This window comes from Eimeria mitis, genomic scaffold, assembly GCF_000499745.2.
Source record: "Eimeria mitis Houghton genomic scaffold, Emh_scaff1260, whole genome shotgun sequence".
Lineage (NCBI taxonomy): Eukaryota > Apicomplexa > Conoidasida > Eucoccidiorida > Eimeriidae > Eimeria > Eimeria mitis.
Window position 1 is genome coordinate 389 of NW_013568478.1, and position 9,558 is coordinate 9,946.

The 9,558-nt window shown below is 51.1% G+C and overlaps 4 protein-coding genes across 4 annotated transcripts in view; 2 read left to right on the top strand and 2 right to left on the bottom strand.

Moving 5' to 3' along the window:
* Window positions 1–1,090: 1,090 nt before the first annotated feature.
* Window positions 1,091–2,259, top strand: EMH_0033150 (U2 snRNP auxiliary factor small subunit, putative; the record flags this gene model as incomplete). Its single annotated transcript, XM_013494717.1, has 4 exons — window positions 1,091–1,289; window positions 1,481–1,690; window positions 1,829–1,900; window positions 2,204–2,259. The coding sequence occupies 4 exons, from the start codon at window positions 1,091–1,093 to the stop codon at window positions 2,257–2,259; spliced, it is 537 nt and encodes a 178-aa protein (XP_013350171.1).
* Window positions 2,260–3,102: 843 nt separating this feature from the next.
* Window positions 3,103–4,328, top strand: EMH_0033160 (uncharacterized protein; the record flags this gene model as incomplete). The annotated part of the gene is made up of 4 exons (XM_013494718.1): window positions 3,103–3,267; window positions 3,722–3,753; window positions 3,952–4,063; window positions 4,128–4,328. 4 exons carry the CDS (start codon window positions 3,103–3,105, stop codon window positions 4,326–4,328), a joined length of 510 nt encoding a protein of 169 aa, XP_013350172.1.
* A 238-nt stretch (window positions 4,329–4,566) lies between these two features.
* Window positions 4,567–6,542, bottom strand: EMH_0033170 (uncharacterized protein; the record flags this gene model as incomplete). The annotated part of the gene is made up of 4 exons (XM_013494719.1): window positions 4,567–4,609; window positions 4,833–5,143; window positions 5,251–5,931; window positions 6,291–6,542. 4 exons carry the CDS (start codon window positions 6,540–6,542, stop codon window positions 4,567–4,569), a joined length of 1,287 nt encoding a protein of 428 aa, XP_013350173.1.
* A 124-nt stretch (window positions 6,543–6,666) lies between these two features.
* The window catches only part of EMH_0033180 (uncharacterized protein), a gene marked incomplete at both ends in the record, with an annotated part of 4,847 nt that continues 1,955 nt past the window's right edge, over window positions 6,667–9,558 (bottom strand). Inside the window, 2 exon segments of the mRNA XM_013494720.1 lie at window positions 6,667–6,691; window positions 6,695–9,485. Coding sequence (XP_013350174.1) covers window positions 6,667–6,691; window positions 6,695–9,485 — 2,816 coding nt within the window.

Genomic DNA, 9,558 nt, shown 5'->3' on the forward strand with positions numbered 1-9,558 from the left:
CGTTAAGCTTCTGACCTCTGCAACAATGAAGAAAGCATATACTCGTAACAGCCATTTCAAAACCAAGGGGAGTCAGATGCATCGTGGTGATGCCAATAGAGGATAAAACAATCGCTTATGTGTATTGATTAGGAGGAGTTTGCAGCTGCAGCTGAAACCGGCTACGCTCAGTGGCAGTGCGGTTTGTATGTCAGTCCTGTATGGTAGTCAGAAACAGCTTGAGCATATGAAATGGTAGTAAGGTATTTAAATATAGTTATTTAAAACTAAAATGCATAAATATGGTTCATGGTGAAGCCCGTTTGCCTNTAAGGTATTTAAATATAGTTATTTAAAACTAAAATGCATAAATATGGTTCATGGTGAAGCCCGTTTGCCTACGACTGCTATACATGACTACGTAGCGGAGCCCCTCGCGGCGCTGCTGCACGCCAGAAGCGTTGAAACTAATGAGATTCGTTGAGATGTTTAGTGCTGCAGATTGCCATCTGTTAATTTATTAAAGAAACATATTTAATACCATTAAAAACCAAAGAGCTATTCATCAGGAAAGGAGTCTATGTGGGGAGCCGCATGCGCCTACGGCAGCCACCAGACATGGCCACCGGTATAGAAGGTGCGCGTTCGTGCTGAGGAATTTTGCTTCAAAGCCGTTTGGCTGCCTTTTTGTATTGGCAAAACATTTGAGCTATTCGCTATTAGGGACACAGAGTGAACTGTGGTCCTTCCCCTTTGCTCCCGTGGGTCTGGTTACCGCGGAGGGAGAAGGCGTATAAAACAAACGCCGACTCCTTTCCATTGCATGCGAAGTATAACGCTGGCTCTTCTGTTTAATGATTTAGATTCGACAGAAAAGGGAACCTGGGGAAGGCTCTGTTGATGCAACCACATAGACTGAGACAGCAGCAGCGTACAAGTTGGCCCCTGCTGGAGCGCATCCATAAATATAGGAACGAAATAAGCATAAGGGCAATATTTAAATCAACAGGACATTGCGCAAGGTATTTCAGCGACGGAAAGAAGTGAACTGGATCAACGCTTCTCGTTGCTGTTGTAGGAAGAGTTAGTAGTGCGGCGTCAGCCATTCAAGATGGCGGAGCATCTCGCGCGAATCATTGGAACGGAGGAGGACAGAGTCAACTGCCCATTCTACTGGAAGATTGGGGCCTGCCGTCACGGCGACCAGTGCTCAAGGTCCCACTACAAGCCGTCGTCTTCACCAACCATCGTCCTCCGACATATGTATCCAAACCCTCCTGTGGCGATCGCCATTGCAGAAGGTCAAAACGGTGAGCGTGCAGACTCAGAAACCTAGCGCAAGTGGAAACAGGACACTGATTAGGAATTGATTTTTCTACGAAATGCACTGTTACGTCGAGCCTAGTGCTGGATCAACGACCGCACCAGCTTCATGTCAGTTCAGCTCTGCTTTTCATAGTGATCAGTCTAGTTGCATCTTGTTCTCCTGCCCTTTGTTCAGTCTCTGATGAGCTTCTGGATGAAGCTGCAGATCACTTTGAAGCGTTTTTCTCGGAGGTTTTCGAGGAGTTGTACAAGTACGGCGAGGTCGAAGATATGGTCGTCTGCGATAATATTGGCGATCACATCATTGGAAATGTTTATGTGAAGTATTCCGACGACGATGCAGCAAAAAAGGCGCTTTCCGCTCTTCAGGGACGTTATTATGCTGGTAAGCATTTTCTTTGTTTGATGTATTCTTCCGAATCGCACTCACAAGTTTCGGCCTTCGTGCAAGTTGCATGGGGATGCATCGCCCATGGCAAGACACAAATACTCGAAACATCCATCGGTATGTGTAATTTTGCAGGAAAGCCTATTCAGGCTGAGTTTACACCAGTTACTGACTTCAGAGAGGCCCGTTGCCGTCAGTTCGTAGATGGTCAGTGTCGTCGTGGAGGCTATTGCAACTTCATGCATCTAAAGCACGTCCCCCGTTCCCTAAAGCGCAAGCTTTTCAATAAGATGTATGAAGAACATCCAGAATATAGAGACAAAGTTCGTGGTGGGCGGAGATCAAGATCGCGATCTGCGTCACCACATAAGCACAGACGGTGAGCACACCCACAGTCTTCCGTTGTTTTCCCAAAGGAATGCCTTCATTGGGGGTATTCCATGCAAAACACCCTCTATACCGCACTTGTCAGTAGGGGGCTCGTGTATCACATTTGTGTTCGTTGTGCAGCTCATCGAGCATTCACCGGCCTGAACGGAGGACCAGTGAAGAACGACGTGCCATGATCGCCCAGTGGAATCAGGAGCGCGACGCAGCGCAGAGCTGAAAGACTAGGTGCCTACTGACATTTTGGCGGGCAGTTTCGCCTTTCAAGCTAACTGTATTCTACAAGGGAATTCATTGAGGAAGCCATCAGGCTGGGACAAATTAGGAGGCGGAATGCTCCGTGGGGATGAGCGAAAAACACATTTTGGGCATTGCTGAAAGCGGAGTTTCCGCACTTGGAAGGTCACTATATGTACGGGACTCTCTTTATAGGCTAATGTTGTGGCGTTAACTGTCACATTTCAAGCTGCTTTCGGCACTTTTTTGCGTCATGGAGGCTGCTCGTCGTCATGCGGTTGCTGTGATCGCAGTGTCACGCCCCCTGACAGAGTAGTCCGAAATACTTGTGCGAAACGATTTCACATGAAAATCGATTCCACATGGTGGACAATTTATGTGCATCACTTTAGACTCTTGAAGCACTAGCCGCTGAAGCTTTGCTGGCGAAATGCATGGCTCTTTGCAGCTCGTTTCCCTAGTTCCGATTACATCATTATGAATCGAAATTTGCTACGCAGCAATCATTTTTTCATTATACTTTCTGGGATAGTGAAGGCTGTAGAAGCGTCGAAATTACAAATAATGACTGGCGGTAGTGACATGTGCAGCCTCCTGTCGAGCAGTACGTACACCTCAGACCGTAGACGCATCGAAGGGTGCGTAGTGTCATCAGAGATTAATTTTGATACGTGACGCCCATAGTGCCGCGGTGTGTACATTTTTGGATCCTTCCCGGCTGCCACACGAGCAGTGAGGTTCGGAGTTCCCGACAGAATTGCCGGCTTCGACAACATTAATCGAAGATGTTCCAAAACATTCTGAGGTCGCTTAGCGGCTCGTTCGCCGAACTCGGAAGATGGGAGCCGACAGCCGACCGTTCAGAGGTCGCGCTTAGAAATGGCCTTGAAAAGTCAATACTTTTCGTCTTGTGCTCGTCGGCAATCATGGGCATTTCTGCTCTAACCCTGGTGAGTGCAATTTTGCTCTTCATGATAGGACGTCTGTAATTCAATTCGTTTTTAGGGCATAAGCCAGCAACCGATATACTGCGACCGAGGATTGGCATTTTGGAATGGCCTCTTAGGAGGTAGGGCGTGCAGCAATCTATTGCTTTCACCATGTTTCTAATTGTACCGTCGTTTACCAGCAATCATGCTGACCTTGGCTGCTGCGTGCTCCGCCGCATTGTTCTTCGACACTCAAGCCGTCAGATGTAAGACAAATTCCGTTCAAGAGTGATGAGCTTTTTCTCACAGCTTCCCTTCAGTGCTGGCCAAGCTAATCTGGACGAACTGTGAATCAAGCTTATTCGAGTTCGGATCTACTGCTTTCCACGTTGCTGCCTTCGTTGTAGGATGGTATGCCTGCCACCGGTTTCCATGTGAAACATAGATTCACTTATCTATCTTCGCTTCCTTTCAGCCCGTTAGTGGCTCTGGTCTGGATCATGCGTGGTAAGTGCTAACCATGTTCCAAATGTCGGCGCATTCCTTCAAAGTAACATGTTTCAGGATATGTTGATCTGACCGCTTCCCCAACGTGCCGCAACACCGCCGCTTTGCTTTATGGCGGAACCATCACCAATCTAACACTGTCAGTATTTTTTCATGAATTCAACATTTCAGAACAAACACTCATCATTCGCTTCTCAGGGCTGTTAGTGCTTTGTCTTTCGCGGCTTTGATGATCAGCTACTACATTGCCTCGTCGAAACGTTTCTACGACATCGCCATCCTGTCGTGCATCTGCGATCCGATCTCGATTGTAAGAAACTACTCGCTTAGTCAACTCTGCACTAAAAACGGTTTCAAAAAAAAAACGTTATCAGGCTGTCGAGGGAGTTGCTGAGCGCCTGCCGGAACCCCCAAGAGTCCGGATACCCGAATGCGTTCCTTCGCTAGAGGAATGCGTAGCAAAGCTGCCCACATACGACACGACAAGATCGGTTGTGAAGCGCATCGTCGAGACCATCACCCCCGTGTCTCTTCCCCAAAAAATCCATGCTCTCTTGGAAACACGGGTGTACTAAATACATTACACCTGTCTCGTCTCACGAGTAATGGTCAACCTACTGTTGAATCAAACGGCCATCATGGCATAGACTTTCACACGTGTCCACCAAGAGTTTGATGATATTCAGAAAGTTTAGTCGCCTCATGAGTGACTCAGTCTTGCACCATATCAGCAAAATGCAAATCAGTCACCCCAAAGGTGTACTTTGTCTAGTCTGTTTGTGTCTTGAAACGCCCAGATTGGTTCAAATATCTTTACAACTCCATAGACAGCTGTTGTCGCATTGCCGTCGATGCCCTGCGGAGAGTGAAACACGTAAACACAAAAATTCGACAAACACGAACTCTCCAACTCTATGAACGCAGACCTCATACGACTGAAAATGCTGAGAAAGCTGGACACCTAGATACGTTAATCTGCATACATAAGATTCAGGATCATCACAACAGAGCTGATGCCAAAATATAAGAATAGTCTGCTCTCCCCTCAAACTAAAAAGATCTAGGAAGCAATGTCTTACCTTAGCAGAAACCCACCCAGATCCCTGATATACTCTTTTGGGAGACTGGGAGTGACGATGCGTTCAGCAAGATACCGCTGTGCTGACGGGGGGTGTTGGCGAGGTAAAACGCCAAGGAACATTTCGCAGCTTGGACTGCAACTCTTGCACGCTGAGAGCCCGGTAGCAACGGATAATCCCATACTGCCCACAGATATGCCGAAATCGCCATCCCTTCCGTAGTTCGGAGGCGACCTTATAGGAGAAGGATACATGGAGGATAAGTAATGCGATATTTCTACGAACTTCTGTACTCCTTGTGGCGGTAGTACCTGGTCATAGAAACAAGGACAAAAGCTAGCAGTTTTCACCTTGCACCGCCGTTCATAACGTATGCAGAAATTATCTGTGCGGCCGCTAGCGTGTTCCTGTAACTTACAGTGTTTCCGAACCTCCTGATTACTCTGATCGCTGTGTTCAAGTTTCCATTCAAACATAGTAGCAATACGAGGCTTTGCTGTAGGAAACTCCTCAAGGGCCTCACAAAAGCTGAGAGGTATGCCACAACCTGAAACATGGAAATTTCGTTTTCTGCAAAGGTTTGCCTGATACAATGCTTTTGAGTCCGCGATATTTGCGCCTCTCCTGAACCTCCAATCCACCATTTGATGAGAAAGCGCTGAATGTATTGGACCCAGTAATGGGAAGTCGATACTTCAGAAGCACTACTGCCGTCGATTGTTACGGGGGTTGTGCGGGCCTCCTCGAAAGTGTCCTCTTCCCAAATGTCGTCATCAAGAAGCTCCATCACAAATGGAAAAAGCGGAGTAGCAGTGAAGGCGGAAGCACGTCCGGTCAACAGTAGCAGGCAAGCAACTGCGAATGTATGGGCCAGTTGAAGTATGTCTGGAATGACTGGACTGCCAGTATTTGTACGAGCGAGAACCACCTGATGATACAGTCCTGAGAAACAGATGGAACCTGGATGGCTGTTTCCGCTGCCTTCGTTACTAATTGGATGCTTTTCCAGAAGCCTCTCGACGGCCGCTACATGAAGCTGTGCATCCCAGGTCATCAGCATTATTAGTGGTGATGTGTTTCCCTTCCAGAATAGGTGGGCCTGCAAGCATCGCATCATCACTTTAACAGATCTAGATTAGTCCGTGTGAGCAATCGAGTGAACTATGTGTTTCTGCTTACATCATCAGCAGCGTGCTTTCCAGCGAGTAGTTGTAGAATCATGAATTCCTCGACGCTTTCCGCGGCACCAAGCAACGCATTCCAGGCTCTCCGTTGTGTTTCGGCCAACTCGTGAGCCTGAGAACTAGGAGATGCTGGTCGCATTTCTTGAGGCAACTTCAGAACTGAGTCGCTCCAGAAGGGGCTCCAGCGCATTGCACTGACATCATCGCCGACACTTTGGCTCCGCCAGGTCCTTCCCCCTCTCCACAGGAGAAGGCCAGCACAGCGCATGCGTACCGATGCTGGGGAAGAGTTGAAGGCGTTACCTTTTTCTGTTAAAGTTTGGATGACTCGCACTACGAAGTGACTGACACCCGACAGTTCAGCTTCTTGCTGGTCCTCTGTATACGCGGCTAAGAGAGTGGAACACAGCTGCCTCTCCTCTTTCCCAGGAAACAGTGCGTAGACAGCCAATCTATCGAGGCATCTTTCTTGTACTTGCAGAAGATCTGATATACTTTTCGAGCAGTTTGCTGCTAACGATTCCATGTTGCTCTGCTGCTCAGCATCGATAACTTCGAGGCTGCTGCGGAGAGAACTCGTGTGGCTCACGAGGACTTGAAATAGGCGGATGTGTGTAAGCAGCTGTGAAGAGCCAGAGAAGAATGTATCTTTATAAGTTGGGGTTTCTATAGAGGGANAGCGTCTCAGAGGGGCTCTTCAGAGGAACACAAGCTGTACGCTGTAGGAGTCGATCGATAGCGGCTTCGATCTCTTCTGGGTTTTCTTCTGCCCCGTATCCCTCCTTTTTCAGCTGCTGCTGCAGCTCCTGCTGTTGTTTCTGCTGCAGTTTCTGCTGCTGTTCCTGCTGCAGTTGCTGCTGCTGCATCGGCTGCCGCCGAGAGCAAAGCCAGGCTGAGAAGCCTGTGGATATGAGAGCAGCCAGATCTAACAAAACGGAAACTCTCGGGGATGCAGCTGCTGGTTCTTTGCTGTGCCGCTGTCGCTCGAGGACATGTCTGCATGCGAGTCGCCAGAAGGTCCCACTGAAGGTTTTATAGACTTCATCTGTTGCTGTTGTCAGCAGCGCTGCTGCTGCTTCAGGCACAGAACTATCCTCAGAGAAAAAGCAAGGAGAGGTGGCCACTCGTTGCTCCCAGGAAGCAGCAAAAGGTAAAATGGCGATCAGTTTATCGAGCAGCTGCTGCAGCTTAGACTGCTTTAGCTGCTCATCGTCGGTATTTTGGTGGTGGTTTTTATTGCGCTGCTGCTGCTGCTGCTGCTGCTGCTGCGGCAGTTGCTGCTGCTGCAGCAGCTGATGCATAGGCAAAGCAACGAGAAGCTGAAGGGAAGGACCCAGGGGCTTGACGTGCATAAGCAGCTGCTCCCAGGCCTCAAGAGGCAGCTGCTGCAGCAGCAAGGAGATGAAATCGCTCGCAGCTCCGCTGCTCTTTGTAGAGCAGCAGGCCTCGCGCTGCTGCTGGGATGCTGCTGCTGCTGCTGCTGCTGTTGCTGCTGCTGCTGCTGCAGTCTGCTGCAGCTCGAAGTTCTCCAGCACGTCGAAGGCGGGGATGGGGAGGCCAAAGAAGTTGTGCTTGAGCTGCTGCAGATGCTTCTCAATGGCAGAGCAGCAGAGGGCAGCAGCTGAGCTGCGCTGCAGCAGACATTTCATCTGCTGCCGCAAAAACAGAGCCACGCAGATGTTGCTGCTGTCAGCAGCAGCAACAAAACTGATAGAAAAGGGATCATCTGAGTGATCAGCAACACCACGTGTATCTGCTGCTGCTGCTGCTGGCTCCAGCAGCAGCTCGCTCTCACGCAGCAGAGAGGGAGGAGGCAGCAGCAGCGCAGCAACATCCAACGACGGCATGCATGCATGCAGAGCCCCCAGGCTTTCCTCTCCCGCCTGCATCCCCAGGCCTGCGCTATCTACCACCAACCGAGCCACCTGCAGCAGCAAGGATTCCTTTGCTGCTAGTTCATAAGCTGCTGCAGCAGATGCTGCTTCTCCTCCCGTTGCTGCTTCTGCTTCTCCTGCTGCTTCTGCTGCTGCTGCTGCTGCTGCTGCTGCACAGCGAACTGCTGGCAGCAAGAAACAGGCTGGCTCGCAGCAGAGGGCGGAGACGCAGCGAGCGAGGAGGCGACGCATAAAGAGGATGCGGCGTTGAAGCTCTTGAGGGGGCAGCAGGCAGCAGCAACTTTCTGAATGAGAGAAACTGCACTGCTGCGATGCTGCTGCTGCTGCTGCTGCCACTGCTGCTGCTCCTCTTCCTGCTGCTCCTGCTGCTGCTGCTGCTGCTGCTGTGTCTGTTGTTTCAGCTGCACGACGGGCCTCGCGGCGGCAGAGCTGCAGCAGCACAGATGGATGCAGCAGCGATGGGGTGTTGGGTTTGTTGGCCTGCAGCAAGGTGTACATACACTCCACCACCAGCAACCCCAATGCAGCCGGGGCGGAGCGCAGCAGCAGCGCAACAGAAGGAGATGCTTCGCTTGCTGCTGCAGCAGTTAGGGGGTTTCTGTTCAGCAGCAGAATCTCTTTTGCATGCTCCAGCCGCAGACTGAGGCCTTCTCCCTCTAAACCCTCTGCTGCTGCTGCCTCCCTCTCCGCCTCTGTTGAGGAGTAAGATGAATCAGATAGACACTGGGCCCCTGCGGTCGGTGGATGCTGCATCTGCTGCTGCTGCTGCTGCTGATCTTTCTGCTGGTGTTGCTGCTGCTCTTGCTGCTGCTGCTGCTGCTGCTGATGGGCGCGGGATGCAGTTTCTGCTGATGTGGGGGAAGAAGAGCCCGGGGGGCTGCTGCAGCTGTTGTCAAGGGAAAGGTGGCAGGGGGTAGCCAGAGACCCTTCTTCTCCTGTATCTATCGCGGATTGCTGCTGCTGCTGCTGCTGCTGCTGTTGCTGCTGCTGCTGCTGCTGCTGTTGCTGCTGCTGTTGCTGGTGGTGGTGGGGTTGTTTGTGGTGGTGGTTGTGCTGCTGCGCCAGCTGCTGCTGCGGGCCTCCTTGTGAGGCTGCAGCGCCGGAGGATGGGGATGCTGTGGTGCTGCTGCTGCTGCAGCAAGACAGCAGCAGCCCCTTCTTTGGCAATAGCTGCTGCAGTGAATGCAGGGGTTCTGTAAGGGGCTCAGCAGCAGCAATTGCTGCTGCTGCTGCATCAATAAGAGATGAATCTGCTGCTCCTATGCGCAGCAACGCCTCGCGCCTGTAGACACTATCCCCAACTAGACGGGCCCCAAGAAGCACGGGAAGCTCCTGTTTGCTGCTGCTCTTGCTGCTGCTGCTGCTGCTGCTGCTGCTGCTGCTGCTGCTGAGAGGTTGCAGGTGCGGGACTCTCCTTAGGAAGCGCAGCAGCAGCAGCAACGCGGCAGCAAGTCTATCCAGAGAGGAAGTCTTAGGATCCGCCAGCAGCAGCAGCGGCAGCAGCTGCAGCAGCAGCAGGTGCTGCACCACGAGGAGAAGTTCTGCTGCTGTCAGCCCCGCCGTCTGCAGCAAAGCTGCACACGAAGCAGGGAGCGCAGCAGCCAGCAGCATCTGGTGATCGCTGCTGCTGTCTTGTGAGTTAGCAGC